This window comes from Carassius carassius, chromosome 39, assembly GCF_963082965.1.
Source record: "Carassius carassius chromosome 39, fCarCar2.1, whole genome shotgun sequence".
In the NCBI taxonomy this organism is placed as follows: domain Eukaryota; kingdom Metazoa; phylum Chordata; class Actinopteri; order Cypriniformes; family Cyprinidae; genus Carassius; species Carassius carassius.
The window spans coordinates 12,820,314-12,841,108 of NC_081793.1; the positions used below are offsets into that span (position 1 = coordinate 12,820,314).

The 20,795-nt window shown below is 37.6% G+C and overlaps 2 protein-coding genes across 3 annotated transcripts; one reads left to right on the top strand and one right to left on the bottom strand.

Moving 5' to 3' along the window:
- Positions 1 to 6,765: 6,765 nt before the first annotated feature.
- Positions 6,766 to 12,279, top strand: LOC132121387 (outer mitochondrial transmembrane helix translocase-like). Of its 2 annotated transcripts, none has more exons than XM_059530724.1 (10): positions 6,766 to 6,921; positions 7,515 to 7,702; positions 8,038 to 8,136; positions 8,250 to 8,370; positions 8,461 to 8,661; positions 10,598 to 10,704; positions 10,815 to 10,904; positions 11,028 to 11,078; positions 11,156 to 11,280; positions 11,458 to 12,279. In XM_059530724.1, the coding sequence occupies exons 2-10, from the start codon at positions 7,529 to 7,531 to the stop codon at positions 11,576 to 11,578; spliced, it is 1,089 nt and encodes a 362-aa protein (XP_059386707.1). In that variant the 5' UTR covers positions 6,766 to 6,921; positions 7,515 to 7,528; the 3' UTR covers positions 11,579 to 12,279. The 2 variants fall into 2 exon arrangements, with proteins under 2 accessions (XP_059386707.1, XP_059386709.1); XM_059530726.1 differs by lacking the exon at positions 6,766 to 6,921 and adding an exon at positions 7,353 to 7,375.
- Positions 12,280 to 12,847: 568 nt separating this feature from the next.
- On the bottom strand, positions 12,848 to 19,789 carry LOC132121388 (bifunctional 3'-phosphoadenosine 5'-phosphosulfate synthase 2-like). Its single transcript, XM_059530727.1, has 12 exons — positions 19,632 to 19,789; positions 18,274 to 18,388; positions 17,764 to 17,999; positions 17,517 to 17,655; positions 17,208 to 17,326; positions 16,960 to 17,073; positions 16,422 to 16,533; positions 15,379 to 15,584; positions 15,152 to 15,287; positions 14,694 to 14,962; positions 14,287 to 14,516; positions 12,848 to 13,890 (listed from the first exon to the last, which is right to left on the bottom strand). The coding sequence occupies exons 1-12, from the start codon at positions 19,656 to 19,658 to the stop codon at positions 13,749 to 13,751; spliced, it is 1,845 nt and encodes a 614-aa protein (XP_059386710.1). The 5' UTR covers positions 19,659 to 19,789; the 3' UTR covers positions 12,848 to 13,748.
- Between the last annotated feature and the right edge of the window lie 1,006 nt (positions 19,790 to 20,795).

Here is a 20,795-nt window from a genome sequence, read left to right on the forward strand (position 1 = left end):
AAGGAGTTCGTCCGTTTTGTTGGGTAGAGAGCGGAGATTTGCCAGATGGATGCTAGGCAACGGCAAATCCACGTTTCCTGAGCCTGACGAGCGCTCCCGCTCGCTTTCCCCGTCTGCTCGTCATGAAGCGTTTGATCAGCGCCGCTGCTCCTCCGATAACAATTTTCAGTAATCAATCAATCAACTTTTTATTCAAGACACAGAGGTCCATAGAGACAACACAGTACAGATATATACATAAATACAAGACAATACAAAACATTTAAGTATGATGCAGGTGAGGCATCATTAAAACATATACAGGCTTCGGGTCCAATGTTTCCAAAAGCAAGATGTGTACCTTGTGTCACTCTTAGAAACATCAACTATGGACACAATGATCATATTCTTAGACCCCGTCGGTCTGCACATGAATCTATACATAAAATTTCTTAAAACAGCATTAAAAGTGGGCACATTGTTAGACACAAACATTTCACTGGCACTACTCCACCTAGGAATTTTAAGCACAATTCTCAGTGCATCATTATAAGCCACTTGAAGTTTTTTCATTTTCGACTCACTAAAATTACACCACAGGTGGGCAGTATACAGTGGAGTGCAATAGGTTTTGAAGAGTGAGATTTTAACATCAGGAGTGCACATGTGGAATTTGCGTGCCAGCATGTTTGCCTGCCCATACAGTTTTCCACACTGACGCTGCACATCATCATCATCACAGAGGTCATCTCTTATCACATGTCCCAGATATTTAACTTTCTTTACAACCTCTAGTAGTTCACCTGCCAATGAGTAAGAAGGATAGACACACTTCTTATCCTCCTTGGTTCTAGCGATCAGCACCACACTCTTCATTGAGTTAAATTTTATATCAAACATTAGTCCATATTGAGACCATATTCTAAGAAGTTGCTGCAGGCCAGCACTGGAGGGAGACAGTACCACCAAATCATCAGCATAAAGCATATGATTAATGAGACTATCCCCCACCAAGCAGCCAGTTCTACAACCCTTTAGCTCCCTAGATAAATTATCCATGTACAGATTGAATAGCAGCGGAGACAGAATTCCGCCCTGCCGCACTCCATTGGAGACATAGAAGGGTGTTGACAAACTCATCCCCCACCTGACTTGCATAGTTTGGTGAGAGTACCAGAACTGCAATATCCTGATTAGGTAAGAGGGGACACCACGCTCATGTAGTTTACCAAACAGTTTCCCATGGTTGATACGATCAAAAGCCTTAGACGCATCCAGGAAACACATGAAGACTGTGCTATTGCGTGATCTGTACCTATGGACAATTTCTTTAAGTGCATAAATACACAGATCAGTTCCATGCTTGTTCTTAAAACCAAACTGATTATCCGTTGACGCTATGTATTCTGCAAGCCTATACATAAGGATCCCTTCTAGTACCTTGGATAGTATACTTGCGAGTGCAATAGGTCTATAGTTATCTATACTAGTCAATTTACCAGTCTTATTTTTAACTACAGGTACTAGCAAGACAGATAACATGGATCCAGGAAGTATGCCATGCTTCATTAACCCAGAAAAGCAAAGAGCAAGTAAAACTGAAATACTTTGACTAGCGTATTTCAGATGTTCTGCTGTTATTCTATCCCGCCCACAGGCTTTGTTCATTTTAAGTTTGTCAATAGCATAACATACTTCCTCCGGTCCAATGACTACACCATCACTATGAGGTATCTCTCCTATGTTAAACACATCACTCTTCACACAGTTAAAAATGTTCTCATAGTGTCTCCTCCATAGCTCTGCAATATTTTCAGGTTCAGTAATACCATCAATACTAGAAGGCAGTGGCATTTTGCTGTTGTTAACCACTTTCACCTCCTTCCAGAACTCATAAACATTATTAGATTGTAACTTTCTCGCCATAGAGTTCGCCCTCATAGTCTGCTCATTTCTTTTTATAAAACGCACAGCATATTTAAACCTAGCATTAGACCGTACCTTGTGCTCACAGATTGGGCCATGCCTAGGTTTGGAGTCTTCAATTTTTATTTAAGAATGAGATAAAGATGGAAGAATACAGTCATAATAATTCTGAATTGAGAGATGGGTCAAATATGATACCCATATTTGTAACAGTGTTGGTGGGTTTGGTGAGAGTTCCATAAATTTGTATAGATTAATAGCCTACAATATTTCTTATTATGCTTAGCTTTGAAATTCTAAAATCTAAAATTCTAAAAGCTGGAAATTGTTCTTCGTGATTATAGTCGACAGATCATTATATCTTAAAGAAAAGTTTAGAATAAGCCATGAAATGTTTTAATGTCATATTTATGGATTATATTATATAAGAATCAGCAGCATGTTATTATGCCGCAGATTGGAGTGCAGAAAATGAAGCTTTCTGAATATGAAATGAGCATCGCAGCTCATCTTGTGAATCTATGCAGGTAGGGAATAAAGTCACCATTGCAACCCTGGATGAAGTCATAACTGAACTGAAAGACACCGTTATACTTCCGATCCAGAAGAGACATCTGTTTGTAGGATCCAGGCTTCTTCAGCCACCGAAAGGTAGGCACTAGGAGGGAAATATTTCCATAAAGTGCTTTTAAACTGAACTCCGCACATTATTCTGAGGTGGTCTGCATGTCATCTTCTCAGGTGTGTTGCTGTATGGGCCTCCAGGCTGTGGGAAAACTCTTATAGCCAAAGCTACGGCCAAAGAGGCTGGATTCTGCTTCATGCATACCCCCTGAATGTTGTAACTTTGAGGATTTGTGAGAATTCAGTATGCGAAAAGATTTTTTTCTGGTCAATTGCTATGATCGGTTGTTTAGTCCCTATTGTTATGGTGGAGAACAGGGCTAGTTCCCCTTTTTTCAGTATGTTTATTGTTCTTTTCTTATTTTATTAACACACATCAGCTATAGGCATATAGTAACAAAATAGCCTATTGAACACCAGAACAAGTACACAAGCATACACCCCTTCACTTACACGTTCAATTAACCCTTTTTTTTTTAAAGAAATGCATAAAAAAAAGAATAATAATAATAATAAAATAATAAATAAGTAAATATTTCTAAAAGTAAAAAAATATAAAATTAATTAAATAATTTTTGTAAATAAATAATTGTAAATAAATTAATTAATTTGTTACAGAGACAAAAGTTTCAGTAAGGTCTGCATTTCCATTTTACATGATATTTATGTATGGCTCCCATAGCTGATCAAAGTCTTTCTGTCTGCCCTTAACAATGTAAGTTAGCCTTTCCAGTCCGGTACAGTTCGATAACTCCTTTGTCCACATTTTCATAGATGGAGCATCCATACTCTTCCAGCCTAATGCAATAACTCTTCCGGCTTGGAGGAGACCAGTCTACAAATTCAATCTGTCTTGATGTTTGTATAATGTCCACTGGATATATTCCAAGAATACAACGTTTTACATTCAAAGGAATTGTAAGATTAAACATATCTGACAAACATTTTATTCCTTCCAAAAGTTTTGCATCTTTGGACATTCCCAAAGGCAATGATACAGTGTGCCTTTATTGTCCAAGCATTTAGAACACACATCCGGAATAATAGCGGACATTTGATTAAGTTTGATAGGTGTTCTAAAGGTTCTCATTAACCATTTATATTGAAGTAATTTAAACCTTTTATTTATTGTCTGCGTTTAAGACAAGCGTACAGTAGTTCCAGTCTTCCTCATCTATATCTTCCTGTATATCCATTTTCCATACATTTCATTTACCCAGTGTTGATTCAGTACTGTTTCGCATTAAAGGGTTAGTTCACCCAAATATTAAAATTATGTCATTAATAACTCACCCTCATGTTGTTCCAAACCCGTAAGACCGTTCATCTTCGGAACACAGTTTGTTTTAGATTTAGTCCGAGAGCTCTCAGTCCCTCCATTGAAAGTGTATGCACGGTATACTGTCCATGTCCCGAAAAGTAATAAAAACATCATCAAAGTAGTCCATGTGACATCAAAGGGTCAGTTAGAATTTTTTTAAGCATCGAAAATACATTTTGGTCCAAAAATAGCAAAAACTATGACTTTACTCAGCATTGTCTTCTCTTCTGGGTCTGTTGTGAGCGCATTCACTGCAGTGCAGTGACGAACAAAAGGTTGATTCATTTATTCACATATTTGGGTGAACTAACCCTTTAAGTTATAGTACACAGACACGTGGCCCTTACCTTCTAAATTTCTAAGAGTTATTTCCTCTAATTTTGATGCTATACAGATTATCTATTCTTCTTTTAATGACATGTTACTTTTTAACTGTAAATACTTAAAAAAACAAACAAACTCAGAATTCATGCTCTGCAATTAACCCATCCAAAGTGCACACACACAGCAGTGAACACAAACACACACATGGAACAGTGGGCAGCCATTTATGCTGCGGCACCCAGGGAGCAGTTGGCCGTTTGGTGCCTTGCTCAAGGGCACCTCAGTCATGGTATTGCCTGCCCGAGACTTGAACCCACAACCTTAGGGTTAGGAGTCAAACTCTAATATTCCATAAGTTAAATCCTCCATCTTTATAACCAGGTGTAAATTGTGCCTTAACCCAAATATGAATAAATTGGGATAATCTCTGCATATCACCTATATGCTTATGTGTAGCTCGCCAGACTAAAACAGTATTTTTAGGGAAAGGGTTTTTTGTGTTCTTCTTCAGTGGGGCAAGTTCACTTTCATATGTTCACTCAATGCTTCATAGCCATGACACAATGGGAATGCCCTTCAGGTGGTGCCCAATTGTCTGAAACTCATAAATCATGGAATTTTTTGGGGCATCTTCTGAGTAAAAGTGTGCATGCCATCAACCCCTCAGATTCTTTTACTTCAGAAGAGTTTTGTCTGGCCCATTCTAGTTAGGCCTCTCCGAGTTATACCTTTGAATAGACCGCTACCTGTTTTTGTGCTTAAAACTCTTAATGCAAGACTTGCTTTCTTTGAAAAGAATTCAGCTACTGACTTGGTATTGTGTGCGACTAAGCATACTGCATGTGTAATTGAACACACAATGGCGGGCTTGGTGGCTACCAAATGCCTCCTTTGGCTAGATCTCACTGAGACTTGTGAGAAGGAGAAGTTTTTCCCAATGGCTGCCCCTATCTCACAATCAGGCTTTTTTTAGAGTAGCAGTCAGTTCAGTGGTTGACAGTTCCGCACAGCTAAGACTCTATCAACTGCCCTTAAGATTTTCATACCTAGGAGGGCTCTTAAACCATCCACTCCTGCCACTAAGCACAGAGACAGCTCTACACTCAGAAAGAAGCCCTCTGGGAGGAGTGACAAGCATCCCCCACCTTGCACAGTTTGGGGATCCCATGCTCACTCAGACTCCTATTGGTGGCCCCTTTCTGGCCATCCCAGACATGGTTCACAGAGTTAACTTCCATGGTGGAGCAAACCCCGTGGTAGTTTCCCATCAGGAGGGACCTACTGTCTCAACTCCAGGGCAGGATTTGGCACCCTTGTCCAGTTACATCAGTGGCAACCAGTAATAGCTTCAGGAGACCATCAGTAATGACTGGTTAACATTTTAACTGAAACATTTTTATTCAAGAACATCTTGTACATTTGTGTCAATTAATCACGCTCAGTGTGAAAGGGCCTTCAGACAATAATATGTTTCCTCAATTCCGGTACAAAGTTCCCTGTTGGTTTAAGGACATTTGATCTTGGCAACATTAAGGTTTATGTCACTTAATTTCTTCTTTCACCTTGTGAAGTTTGAGTTTGATAGTAGCCTACTTTTCACAGGGTATTGGTCACTGCTGGCATTTGCATCTCAACACTCTCTTTCATTTTGGAAGGCACTTTCCATTGATCAGGATGTGGTCAATCAGCTAATTTCCATGTCAGTGTGGGGATATCCTTTTGTTGATGGTGCATCTGATCACTAGGTTGTTGTCCAAGCTGAAGTCAACAAGTCTGCTGCCATTGTCATTTATCTCCCACAGTCTTGGCTTCCCATAGCTCTATCACAGTAAGTTTTGTCAGCTCCAGCCTTAGTATTCCCATTTCCCATAAACATGATAAGGATTTTTTTGAGACTGTGTGTTGTACTTCATACCAGTTAATTTAGTCCTCTTCCTTAACTTAATTTGCTGGTGCATAGCACTGCATATTGGTAAACTGCAGTGCTTTGCAATGCCGGAGACCAATCTGGCATGATTGAACCTGGCAGGGATCTGAATCCACCCACCCTACATTAAGTACATAAATAAACTGATTACAGACATGTACAATATGACAGTAATTTATGAAGACACCCCAAATTCTAAGTCTATTGATCGGATCAAAGTCTATTGATCCGATTACAACTCTTTTTATGCAGAGCTTGTTGTCGCCGAATAAATAAGTAACTCAAAACTTTTTAGTATCCTTGGTCCCTATACCATAAAGAGAACATTCTCCAACAGAATGCAAAAAACTTCCAAATTGAAGTACCCTTATGAAAATTATCCATGTTTTACTATAGTAAAAGCAACCATGGTTTTAAAGTGTATTGATAACCATTTGTATAATCACAGTTTTACTACAAAAAAAGTGAACTATGGTTAGTATAGCAAATCCATGGTTCATTTATGGTTATCATAGTTTAACTATAGTAGCCATGGTTTTCAGATTTTATTTGTAGTAAAATATGGACTGTCTGTGCTAGCAGAGTAGATTATCTATACAGGCTTGTGGCCTTCTGAAACGAGCTCCTATCCAGGTGGTGGCGGTAATGCACCTAAACTCTTTTGACAACCGCTAATAAACCATAGAAGAAGTAGAGGACTGTGGAGGAATAAAATGTTTTTAAAAATCTGCTCGCTGGAAGTAAATTAAACGTTGGATTAAAAGGGAATTTTTTTTTTTTTTACAATATTTGCAAGACCCCAGTAATAAAGACGGTGCAGGTATGTAATCTGTTTTTCCCACAGGAAGGTCACAGGAAATCTCCATTAAATCTTTAGAGATAAAACAATGAAAATGAAAGGAAATTGCGTTAACTCATCACCATGATAAGAGCCAGTTGAAATATTTGCGGATTCCGCGTGTCGGAATCGGCTGTACTGTGTAATCATTATTACTTAATCGAATATTCTGTACAGAAGTTCGTAACGTTAGTATTTCAATGCACACTCATGTTTATACTGTGGAGAAATAATTAGGCGCAAATTTTACTATGGAGCTAACGCGCAGTGATTATTGCATGATTTCAAGAACGGAGGCACAAACATAGGGCATGTTTCAATGCCATACTTTGCACTTGACCACTTGTCTAATTACATGACGTATTTCCTGTATTTGGACCAAATGTTCTAGTTGGCATGAAGGGCATGTAGAACTTGGACACACTGTATCAGAATTGTATATATGCAATGTTTATACAGAGCTTTATTTACACATTCAAACCCATATTCAATACTCAAGTTAAAAGTCAAGTTAATGGCTCATTAGAACGCCCTAGATTTGTAATAATACCGATTTTATTGTTTTTATTTTGCAGGTGAATGTAAGAAGATGGTACTGAAAGAGATTCCAACAGACAACATCACTCGCCCTTTGGGCCGGAACGAGGTCATAGGTCTACTCTTTCGCCTCACAATATTTGGTGCCGTCACATATTTTACAATAAAGTGGATGGTGGATGCCATTGATCCAACAAGAAAACAGAAACTTGAGGCACAAAAACAGGTATGCAGTTTACAGGATGTGTTGGGCGAGTTCTGTTAGTTATCAGTACACAATTTCTTCTAAGTGTAATATACAGATATTTCTTGTCCTCCTCAGCTCTAAAATATTCCATTCTGTAAAATTGTATTTGTTTACTTCTTTATCCTATATAGTCTTATCCTCTTTTCATGTAGACTAAACATTCTAAGGTCATTATATATATATGTATATATTTATTTATTTTTTTCATTATTTGCCACAAATAGGAAGCCTAACCAAGTTGAACTTTTGAAAAAGTATAGCTTCATCAAAGGCTCACATTAAACTTAATGTGAAGTTTTGTTGCCGCCTCACAGGCCGAGAAACTCATGCGGCAGATTGGAGTACAGAATGTGAAGCTTTCTGAATATGAGATGAGCATCGCAGCTCATCTTGTGGATCCTCTAACTATGCAGGCGAGGAATTATAGCACCATCTGACTTTATTTACCAGTCTTTAATTGTTCTAGTCTACTTGTATATTTTAATTGATTATGCAGGTTACACCAATCATTTATGTGTGTCCACAGATTACATGGTATGACATTGCAGGCCTGGATGAAGTCATAACTGAACTGAAAGACACCGTTATACTTCCGATCCAGAAGAGACATCTGTTTGTAGGATCCAGGCTTCTTCAGCCACCCAAAGGTAGGCACTAGGAGGGAGATATTTCCATGAAGTGCTTTTAAATTGAACTCCGCACATTATTCTGAGGTGGTCTGCGTGTCATCTTCTCAGGTGTGTTGCTGTATGGGCCTCCAGGCTGTGGGAAAACACTTATAGCCAAAGCTACGGCCAAAGAGGCTGGATTCCGGTTCATTAACCTGCAGCCTTCCACTCTCACTGACAAATGGTACGGGGAATCCCAGAAACTAGCTGCTTCTGTCTTTTCCCTGGCCATCAAGCTACAGCCCTCTATTATCTTCATCGATGAGATCGGTAAATGCATATTTACATTTTTATGTGTCCCTCATACACCTCTTAATATTTACATACCAGTAGTTATTAGGGATATGGCGGTATCAAATTTTCCTGTCGCGATTAATTGCTCAGGCTTTTATCACGGTAAACAGTATTATCACGGTATTGCAATTTAGTTTAAAAAAGTGCTCATAATAAAGTATAACAGGTTAAAAAACGGTTTTTCTTGTAACAAAAATAACTGAACATTTAAATACAATAAAGCAATAAAGAAAAATATATAAAGTTAAAAGTTTTGCACCGATTAAAGTGCAAAAGAACTATAAAGACCCATAGGTATCATTTTACAATAAGATCTCTTTAGTTCACCATTAACATTCACAATGAGCAATAGCTACATTTGCTACAGAAGTTATTAATCTTTGTTAAAAAATAAAAGTTTTAGTTCATGTTAGCTCATTAAATAATACAGTTGCAACTTTAGATTTTATCAACATGTTATTAAATATTGGAATACCTAAGATTAATGAATGTTCAGAATAATTTTTCATTGGCAGTTTATGTTAACTAATGAATTAACTAATGTTAAAAATGAAGCCCTAATGTAAAATGTAAATTAAGAATAAAAAACTCAAAACTCTTTCAAACAATTTCTATGTCATGTTGTAGTCCAGATTAAAATAGCCTATTAAGACTTAATACTTATTTGGCACTGTGATGAACATCATAGCAAAAACACAAATCTGATTGCCTATTTAAAATTATTAAATATGTTTCAGAAAGTAGTCCAGCTGGTTTATTTGTGGTGTTTCAAGGGTAAGGACTGCATTTTCTGCAGTTTAGCGCCATCTGCTGTCAGAGAGTGAACGTGCTTTCATTTCAGCGCGTCTCTCACGTGTTCCCCCATGTGCTTCTCATGCGTGCTTGTTTACATCAGAGTGTAGAGTCTTTCAAGCAGCATACAGCTGGTGTTGTGCATTTTGACCAGTTGATGGGAATAGTATTCTTAAAATGCATTACAAATTCTGAATAATTTGTAATATATAATTATTCACGGTATTTAGAAGTGCCCAGGATAACAATATTGTGCATATTCATTACCGTGATATATAGCATTACTGAATACCGGCACAAGTCTAGTAGTTATTCATTTCACCCTTTATTTTCAAAGGTAGATCAGTTCAGGTTCATTGCAAGTTATGGATCACTTGAAATCTAAATTTTGAATCTAAATCGGTTCATTTTGCTCCGTTACAGTCACATAATATGGCAATAAAATGCTGGATATTTGTCATTAGGGCTTTTCACACCTCAAATGGTTAACCCTGGGTCATTCTAGTTTCACACAACTCATAATTTACCCCGGCGTTAATGATTAACCTTGGGCAGTCAAAAGATGACATTTCAAACTGTACATTCCTAAACCCTGGGTTAACGTGCTTATTTGCATATTTTGGTGTCAGTGTTATTGATTAGATGAATACAGCACACTAGGTTTTTACATAATGGCTCTAGCTTTGTGCATCCTTGTATTATATATTGCCGATAGTACTGTCAAGTTTTCCAGAATAGCTTTTCAGACTATAAGAGAATGAAAGAAAGGTCTATCACACATTAATCTAATGTGTTTCTGTGTTTATGTGTTTGTGTTTCTGAGACTGTCCAAAGCATGTGGAAATGAAGTATGCGATTGGCTTTCAGTTGCTAAGGGTCTAGCTGTGGCATTCTAACACCACATTTGAATTCTTACTGTACAAATTTGGCACTGTCATGCAGGAGCAGGGTTTCATTACCTCAAGTAAAAAGCAGTGCTTATCCCGCTCATAAATTACTAGTGTGACACGTACCATTACATGGGGTTAAAAGCAGGGTTTAGAACAGTGATACTCCAGGGTTAAGTGCAGTGTGAAAAGCTTTCTTTCAAAGTAATTTCTAATCAACTTCATGTCTTAAGATTCCTTTTTGAGGAGTCGCTCAAGTTCAGATCATGAGGCCACCGCTATGATGAAGGCTCAGTTCATGAGCTTATGGGACGGACTGGATACTGACTACAACTGCCAGGTGCATTTCAGCATCTTTTTACTTTTTTTAGTGATTACAGGTTTGAGCAGTGATTTAATATGCAAATTAGTCTCCTTTTCTGATTTTTGTGATTTGATTTCTGCACAAAGGTCATAATAATGGGAGCCACCAATCGGCCACAAGATCTTGATTCTGCAATACTCCGAAGGATGCCCACAAGATTCCACATCAGTCAGCCTGTAAGTCCCTTAAAGTCAGTTCAAAATATGTTTATATGGTTTAAATGAATTTTTTACAGTTTACTATTGAATCATTAAACTCTGTAGTGCTTTTGATAACTGATTAATTTGTCGTGTATTTAGAATGTCAAGCAAAGGAAAGACATATTGAAACTGATCCTCAAGAATGAGAATGTAAGTATTTTATTAATTGAACTGTATGGTTTTGGAAAGTTGCGAGTGCTGAAAGGATCGGTTTGTCTTTTCTGAAGGTTGAGTCTGCTGTGGACTTTGGTGAAATTGCAAAACAGACCGATGGGTTCTCAGGAAGTGACCTCAGAGAGGTGTGCCGAGATGCTGCTCTGCTTTGTGTGCGTGACTTTGTGCACCAAGAAAGGTAAACTTAACAAAGGGCTTCAGAGTCAGCACAGAACGTATCAAGCTCTTTTTAAATCTTAAGTTTACACCTCTGTTGTCCAATTCACATAACATCTAGCATAAACAGTTTAAATTTGAATCATTTTGTAGCTGATCTGAGGCGCTTTCTTGCTAATTCTCCTCCATCCCATTACAGTCCAGATGAAGACTTCATCCGTCCCATCAGGCAGGAAGACTTGCAGAGGGCAATTGGGAAGATGAGGAAGTCCAAATCTGCAGGACTGCAAGAGGCGTTTATGCATGTACCACTGGACTGAAATGTGATGCTGCTGTTTTAAAAGAACAAGAAACTAGATTTGGTCTATTTTTTCTTATTTGTGGCATATCGTCATGTTTTGCAAGAGGGGAAAACTCAGGATTTATAAATGGTGGAATGAGTTTTTATTTTATTTATGTTTTGCACTGTAATTCCAATACTGTATTTGCAACTCAATCGATGAGCCTTATTAAAAAAATAATCATTCTAATTAAATGTGTACAACCATTCTTAAGTAAATTGTCACTTCAGTGGGACAGTTTATGAAAGAATGGAACAGTTTACATAAAATTCATTTTGCTTGTGTTTCAAGAATAAGGCCTAATGTGTTTGTCTTCATAGCTTTGGTTTGTGTGGATTTGCTTGTTCTGTAAAACCCTGTGAGAGGTTTGTGAAGATGGGGAAACAGTGTAGTTAATATTTCCAGTTATGTATAAGGTACGTACATTCCCCTGCAATAATACTTTTTTACAATATGTAAAAATTCAGCTGATTTGTAAGCACAAAAACATCAACACAATTTTAACTCAGAACATCTTGTTTCCCCAGCGAGTGAATTATTTGATTGAGGTGCATTTATGGATTTGTAAGCCATTTATATTTAATAAAATGTTTAAGCGTTTAATTTAGCCCAGAGTAGAGGTTATGTGATGACCTGTTGTATAGATATTTATTTGTAAAACATTAAATATGCTCACACAGGATATTTGGAGCCAGTGCCAAGCCGCTGCTTTTCTGCATGCACTCATCTGTCAGGTGATATTTTGGGATTTGAGTGGGTGAAGGAGACATCAAAATGGAGAGAAAAAGTATTATTTTGGAGAAACCTGTCTAAATGTGCTTAGATTAAAGCAATAAGCCCCATGAAGCCGTGGTACATTGAATTTAGAACAGCTAAGGGGCGTGGTTTGGCACAACACTAAGCGTTATTAAATTCATTGTAAACCATGGCTTCTTGGGGCTTACTGTTTTTATAAAATGGTTATTCCATATACGTAGTAAGATTTCACAGAATAAAACAGAGCAAATAAAGAAATGATATAAATAAAAATAGTATTCTTCCACCAAACAATGTAGTTCCTCAGAATCAGTTGTGGTTCCAAGAAAGTGATTGCTGAGCAACACACAGAAGTAAACAAAGGTGTAGGTTTATAGTGTAATTTACAACAACTTCGAATGTGGCTCAACCAGTCCGAATCAAGGACCGGAACTATCCGTTTAATAAGTCAGAATATACAGTTTACACTGTTGAAAAACTGGACTGCAATGGTTTGTCTTAATGAAGTTTATTGGAATGACTGCCCAATGCACATTACATCAAATATTGTAAGAAATTGCAAAGTGTAATTCTCACAAGTTTGTACAAAAAGTATTAAAGAAGTAAATACATTTCCTGTAAGATAATAAATATGTTTAGGTTGGTCCATTAAGAAAATGGAAAGACAATAAATATGCTCTTGTTCCTTCACATTGGATTGCTCAAGAGTTTCATGTTTATGCATTTAGCGCAAATCTTTCACATTCATACATCGCTCTTTACAGTAACTTGTTCATTTGGGAATGTAAAAATAATCCACATTTACATTAAGGCACATGGAAGTACACTGCAAGACAAAATTGTGTTAAAAGTCAAATACATCCGAGTGTGGTTATACTCTGCTGCCAGAACTGAACATTTTATAATTCTTATAAGGAATGTTATAGAATTAATCGGTCTCTTCAATGAGTACACTTCAATGATGGTTTCCACTGGTGGAAATACTGCCAAGACAAACATTTATCCAAATAAAGCTCCAGCTGAGGTAGGTGAAATATTGGTCCTATTACGGTCAGGCATACTTCGAACTTCTTGATCAGAATATAAGTCTATAAAACACCTGATACAGCAGTAGCTGTGTAGTTTGATCCATGTACAGGGTGATTTCAGGGAACAAAATATAATGTATTTTAAAGTAATTTGCAGGGCATAAATATAGATAGCATATATCTAAGAATGTGTTATAGAAATGAGTCTAACAAAGATTTAGAATTGTTTTCCAAAAATGTAACTATAATGTAGGACTAGAATACGTAATGCATCTTTCTATAAATCTATTTCTATCAGTTCTATCGAATGAAATAGATTAAATAGAGCTTAACTGTACGTCTGCATATAGTCCAGTGACTTGTGTTCACTGGTCCTTCTGCAGAGAACTGTAATACTCAGCTAGGACTTTCCAAGCTTTGGGGGCCATGAAACCATCGGGGGGGTTCTCCCCGCTGCGGGCAAGGCTCCGCATTCTGGTTCCCGAGATGAACTCGAATTCACCATGTCTGAAAAACAGAAATGCAGCTGACTTCAGTTTCAGTAACAGTTCCTGGTCAAGCAGCTGTAAGCTGTGATCAATTCTTGTTAAGATGAGCTAAATACTGTATATACAAATATCAATAGTGTTGTGATCTACATGAAACATAATGCATAAATGAGCTTCAAAATAAAACAACAGACAGAGAGAAACAATATTAGATATTATTCAGTGCTCATAATTTAATTAAATGTTAAAAATTATTGAAAACGATGGCTTTCATTATCATTAAATTTAGAGTTAAAAGATGCCATGCTTAAGCTATCTTGATTCTACATGAATATATTTTCATGTTAGGGGTTAAACGGGTATAATATAAATATTTCAGTGCAGACTTCAAAGCTGATATTAAATATTTACGCACCTTTCCGTGTCATAGAAATCCATGGCCTTCTTAACTTTGTTGTATGCAGCAACTCTGAAGGGAATAATCTCTAGAGAGGTGAGGCCTGGCGCCATGGTCAGCACTTTTCCACCGTGTGTGGGCTCATACAGGTCCCTCTTTGTTTCCGGATGAGGCATACCTGCTGGATCTCGTCCTACAATGTAAAAGTTGGCCCCAGCAATCATCCTGGCCCGACAATGCCACTGTACCTATAAGGAAATAATATTTTGTCCAATTAAGAATTGTTTTGACTTCATTATTTGTACTAAAAAAAAAAAAAAAAGTCTAAAATGGCTGCAGAAACTAATTTCTTTCGGTTTTCTGTTTATTAAACTGCCTCTTTTTTTCTTTCTTTCTCAGAGTAACATGTTCAACAAAAGTCTGACCTCTGTAGGCCCAGCATACATCATGGGTGAGGGGAAAATGGCCACAATGGTGTTCTCTGGATCCAGCACTCCTTCGTCCAGGACAGCAGAATGCTGTTTCATGCGCCAGTTCAGCGGTACATCATCCTCTTTGGTCCAGCCACCCAGAGGGTGCAGCAGCAGCACAGGCTTTTTGTAGCCTCGCTCCAGCAGACGCCGCTTAGTGTCCTGCATCAGGAGCGCATGGCCGTTGTGCACAGGATTACGCAACTGGAATGCAAAAATGGCATCTGCAAGGAAAAGACACAATTGCCGAGGTTTTTGTCACACTAGCAGCAAGTACTTACGGGAATGAACTGGTAAACAAAAATGTGTACGTTTAGGGGTGGTGTTAAATTTGCTACAGCATCATGTTCCATCATAATAAGAATATTCTTTGTAATTTTTTCATATTAAATTACTATGCATTTCACTTTTACCTGCTCTCATTTCTTTAAATTTCTGTCTTAGCTCCCGTGGCGTGAGACGGTATTGGTCAAGACCATCATTCCACCTAATTCTCTCAAACACCTCCAGATCTCCACCAGCCAGCCAATCTCCACTCTCCATTACCATCTGTATGAAGAATAAAAGGTGGCATTTCATGGCTGACTGTATTAGCAAGTATTACATACAGCTATTATAAAAGCAGTGACAGTCTTCTCACCTTGATGTATGGATGTTGGGGGCATGTTGTCCCCCACTGCCTGGCACATCTCTCTTCTTTACGATGTTCATAAAACTCGGGGTTGCGCATGATTGCCACCTTTTGACCTTTGAACTCCAGGGCAAAAGCAGCGCAACCGTCCAGCCTCTTTTTGTCATCCTTGGATACGGGCAGCACAATGGGAACAGACATGTTGATGACTCCCCCTAAACATAAAATATGATGAATTATTAGGGTTTTTATTACTAATATTATTGCATGTTATGCTTGATATTATTACATTAACTCAACCTGCTAACTGGAAACATATACATGAAAGTTACTGATTATAATATAACTACTTATTACAGTGTTATTATTAAATTAATATTTAATAATATATACACTACCGTTCAAAAGTTTAGAATTGGTATGATTTTTTTATGTTTTTGAAAGCTGTTTCTTATGCTTACCAAGCCTGCATTTATTTGATCAAAAATACAATAAAAAACAGTAATATTGTGAAATATTAGAACAATTCAAAATAACTATTTAGATATATTATAAAATATTTATAATATAGTTATACATAAATGATTAATGTTGGTAATGCTGATAAATCTGGATGGTAAATCTGAATTGTCTTCAGAAATCATTCTTAAATGCTGATTTGATGTTCACTAAACATTCCTTATTATTATCAACATTGAAAACAGTTGCGCTGCTTAATATTTTTACGATCAGGATTCTTTGATGAATGGAACAGAGTTTATTTGGAATAATAATATTTTGATCACTTTGATGAATCCTCATAGAATAAATTGGATAAATAATTTAGACAGATAATAACGTAATCTGTTATTTCTAAAGCTCAGAGTATACATTATTTACACAAAACAGAACATGTTAACAAATTTAATATTTGATAGTAATAACCCTTATTATTTTTCTTAACTTTGTTAAATTACATGGAGAAACTATATTTTAAAAAATGTCCTGTGAAAAACACATTTTTGAGGGTGATGTCTCTGTCAGTGGGCCTAGCAGTTTAGAAATGTTTTTACCATCAAGCAAAGTTCCAAAGTGCAAGACTTGCAGGAATTCCCTCTCCCTCATGAATCCCCTCAGTGGAGTCACCCAGCCCTCCGCTAGAACCTGTACCCACTGCAAATCCAGCTACAGGACCAGAGAGAAACACACAAACAGAACTTTAGTTTTATTTCATGACAGGAGCGATAGTTTGCCACACAATAACAACAGGAGCGCATTGTCATTGTGCACAGGATAACACAACTGGAATGCAAAAATTGCATCTGCAGTGAGACGAGTTTTCTCACACTAGCAGGGACTTATGGGAATGAACTTTTTAGGGGTTGTGTTAAATTTGCTACAGCATCATTATAGCATGTTCCATCATAATACGTTTGCCATAAAATAACAGCATTTTTAAAAAGTAGATATTTAGTTAAATTCTGTGATATATTTCCATTTCCAAACACTAGGTTACAGTCAAAATCTTTCAGTTAACTGAACTGTGATGAAAAGCCTGTGGTTCAACATTCACGCACAGGGTATGTGTGAGTTTGTGAAGGGTTGCACTACCTCTGTGATGGTTACAGTGGGGAGTATATTGGCGTCACTCAGCACCAGGTCCAGCATGTTTTCAGGAACAAAGAGCTCATTCACTTCTTCTGTCACACCAGTGGGCACAATATCCTGTAATAACGAATCATCTGGTCAGTGATTTTACAACTGAAAATTGACAGTCTGTGTGCTGCTGGCACAAAGAAAGGGACAACTGGCCAAACGCAAGGATCCATTTGATGACCAGAAATGAAAGAATGACCCACCTGTTCCTTCAAGAGATCCACCAGCTGCTGAATGCAGTCATTGACAGTGAGCTCTCCCGTCTTCAACACAAGCTCAGGGGCTTCAGGTTTCTCATAGTCTGAGTCTATTCCCGTAAAAGCTACAAGGTGAAAAAAAAATCATTCATGTAAAGACATGATTGGCAAATGACATTATTCTCTGCATTCTTGTGTCCAAAATAAGTCATATGTTAAATGCTTTTAATGTTATCTATTATCTTCTATCCGTGATAAACATGATGGGACATCTGTAAGCAATGCATTTATAGATTTATTTTCCATAAAACATACCTTTAATCTCTCCAGCACGGGCCTTTTTATAAAGTCCTTTGACATCTCTGCTCTCACACACCTCCAGTGGGGCATTTACAAACACCTCGAAGAATGGCAGACCCGCAGTCTCATGGATCTTCCTGGCATCATTTCGATCCTGTTGTGAATACATGTAAAATCATCGTCTTGATCCATCCTGATTTAGAAATTGTTGGAAAAAATCATGTTATATAGGAACCTCTGATGTCATTAAATATCACGCCACCTTTGTAAACGGAGAAATGAAGCTAGTGATGCAAACCAGTCCGGCATCGGCGAACAGTTTGGCCACCTCAGCAATACGTCTAATGTTCTCTTCTCTGTCTGTGGCCGTGAAGCCCAAGTTCTTATTTAGGCCATGTCGAATATTGTCACCATCAAGTGAGTAGCAAGGAATGGCATGAGAAACTAGATATTCTTCTAAAGCAAATCCAATTGTAGTCTTTCCAGCACCAGACAGCCCTGTAGAAGAAAATAAACACTGCACTAATCTACTCTAGATTCACTTTTATTGTATGGAAAAAAGGAGTGATGGTTTATGTGAATGGTGACTCTGTATGGAGACTGTCATTCTGCCTAACATCTCATCTGAACATTTCACAGAAGAAAGGAAGTCATTCAGGTCTGAACATGAGGGGGAATAACTGATGACCAAATTTTCATCTAAGAGAGAACTTTCTTTAATAGTTTGTTCGATCTAAATTTCTTCTGAAACTTTTACAGGAGAAATTCCCACCTGTCAGCCAGACAGTACATCCACGAAATCCACCTCTGGTCCCAACCACCTGGCCACGCTTGCTTCTACTCACATGGTGAGCCTGGTACACAACATTGGTTGCTCTCTGCAGATCCTACGTACAAAACAAAAAGACCATCACAAAAGTGTTTGAATGGGTACTTCTTCCAAATATGCTAATTCTGTCATCATTTACTCACCCCATGTCAATACAAATCTAAAAGGATATCATTTTTTACCATACAGTGAAAGTCAACAAACACCAAAACTTGTTTGGTTTGAAAATATTTTTTTATGTTCCACAGAAGTAAGAAAGTCATACAGGTTTGAAACAACATGAGGGTAAGTAAATGACAGAATGTTAATATTAGGTGAACTGTCCCTTTGATTGCAACTTCATGAAAAAGTAATATTAGCATACCAGAACAACATTTGACTGAAAAGTAAGAAAGACATCTTTCGAAAGAGCACAAATACACTTTTTTTCCCCTTCTGAACAGTTTAATTCACACAGTTGTTGTGGATTATATTCTAGAGGACCTGACTTGGTCTTCAGGACTGAGTAGGGAGCAGCTCCTGAAAGAAAGAAACAAGGCCATTCATGCAAGCTCATGGAGAGTTGGCCAACTGGAGTAGAGCCATCTCTCTCTCTCTCTCTCTCTCTCTCTCTCTCTCTCTCTCTCTCTCTCTCTCTCTCTCTCTGCACCAAGGCTCTTTGGATAAACAAGAAATCCCAGTTTGGTGCAAGCAACCCTGGAGTTTGTTAATTCACACTGGTGCACAGTGTCTCTTTGACTGGGGATATGCAAAATCTGGCTTCATAAGGAACTGATTTGAGTAGTTTTATATGATTGTATTGTGAATCACAAGAACACTCTTTATGAATCATGGTGACATGTATGTTATGATTTTGACATGTAGAAAAAAGAAAAATTGTGGCCAAAAATTTCAACTTAAGTCATGTAGACAAGGTGATGAAAAGGATAAACGAATCATAACATTCTGCCACATCATCACAGATTTACATTGTCATCAGGCGTTCTGCCAAAAACAAACACTTGTGTTGTTTTAAGGGGCTGCTACTCTATATGTATCCAGTAGTTCTGTGAGTTAGCCTATATAACTCGAGCAACTCCTACTTTGTGTGAATGTAGCGCCTTTTAAAATAAACGTTTATTATTATTATTATTATTATTATTAATAATAATACTACTGCATTATCTAAAAACAATTAAAGGCATTAGTACTAATACAAAAGATCTCTGCCATGTTTTATAGTCGGTACATTTCGTGGTTCCTATCGATTCCACTTTTAAAAGTTCAGCGAGAAAGAAACAAAAGCAAAGGAAAAAACCTACCGTTCTTTGCTTTTTAATTCCAGACATGATGTCACAGAACACGCTGGCCGAGGCTTTCTAACGACGTGACCCGTTCCGAGACTAACACTGAGTAAAAGTAAAGTGAAGTTAGTGGAAGTCAGGATTGGACACGTAGCACTCAGCGCTCTTCCTGAAATCCTCCCACCATCAGATCAGCGTGCGCTGCTCACGTCACAATCACGACCACACACTGATTCTCAGATCATACTCAGCATATCTCTCACAGTCACATCACACAGCAGCGTAAAACAACACGGAAGCATTAGGATATATATATGACGAAAAGTTACTGCTATTCAATTCTGTCATCATTTCCGCAGTCCGCATTCTCGTCGTTCCAAACTTTCTTCAAATGAACCGGAATGAATCGGCTCTTTTGAGGGATCCGGATTATTTGGCTCAGCTCAACAAAAGGAACCGGTGTTGTGCGGCTCTTTATTTAGTACCACTTCCAGCTTTTATAATTCAGGCAAAGTTTTCAATGTTTTGACCTATGTCTGGTATGTGTGCACAAATATAATTAAATTATTCAAAGTAATTAAACTAAACTAGTAAAATAAAATGAAATTCAAACCTATAAAATGTTACGTAATCCAAAGACCTTGATTAGTTTGTTAAGGTTAGAGTTGAGTAGAGTTGGATTTAATTCTTCAGGAGAGTGGGCCGGATTTGCCCACCCATGACCAAGAGTATGTATGTAGACTCACCAGTAGATGGAGTGAGAGACATGTCAATGTGGTCGTGATACTACAGCTTAAAATAACAGACTCACTGTACTTTAAATAAAGCTTTGAAAACAGTTTTTTTAATATCAGCATGGATTCAGATGTTAAGACTCTATACCTCTATATATATATATATATATATATATATATATATATATATATATATATATATATATATATATATATAGAACCGCAACCTCTGAGGCATCCATGAAAAAGAGCTCTTCTACCTTGTTGTCCGCAACAAAAAACTTCCAAGACCCGAGAAGGTCTTGGGTTGGAACTTCTATGACAAGGAACTCAGGAATAGTAGCTGGATCTGAAGTGGTCTTCAAAGAAACATTTTGGCAGCAAAGGAACCTCTGGTGTAATGGTGACATAAAACTGCCTTGGCAGAAACCACTGGGGCAGAATTGGT

Excerpts from the sequence above, each read along its gene's own strand:
- LOC132121388 (XM_059530727.1), bottom strand. The coding sequence starts at position 19,658 with ATGTCTGGAATTAAAAAGCAAAGAACG. Across the intron at positions 17,074-17,207 it reads TGGATCTCTTGAAGGAACAG|GATATTGTGCCCACTGGTGT; the intron begins GTGGGTCATTCT and ends TCGTTATTACAG. Across the intron at positions 13,891-14,286 it reads GATTTCTATGACACGGAAAG|ACATGGTGAATTCGAGTTCA; the intron begins GTGCGTAAATAT and ends TCTGTTTTTCAG.
- LOC132121387 (XM_059530724.1), top strand. The coding sequence starts at position 7,529 with ATGGTACTGAAAGAGATTCCAACAGACAACATCACTCGCCCTTTGGGC. Across the intron at positions 8,137-8,249 it reads TGGATCCTCTAACTATGCAG|ATTACATGGTATGACATTGC; the intron begins GCGAGGAATTAT and ends GTGTGTCCACAG. Across the intron at positions 10,905-11,027 it reads GATTCCACATCAGTCAGCCT|AATGTCAAGCAAAGGAAAGA; the intron begins GTAAGTCCCTTA and ends TCGTGTATTTAG.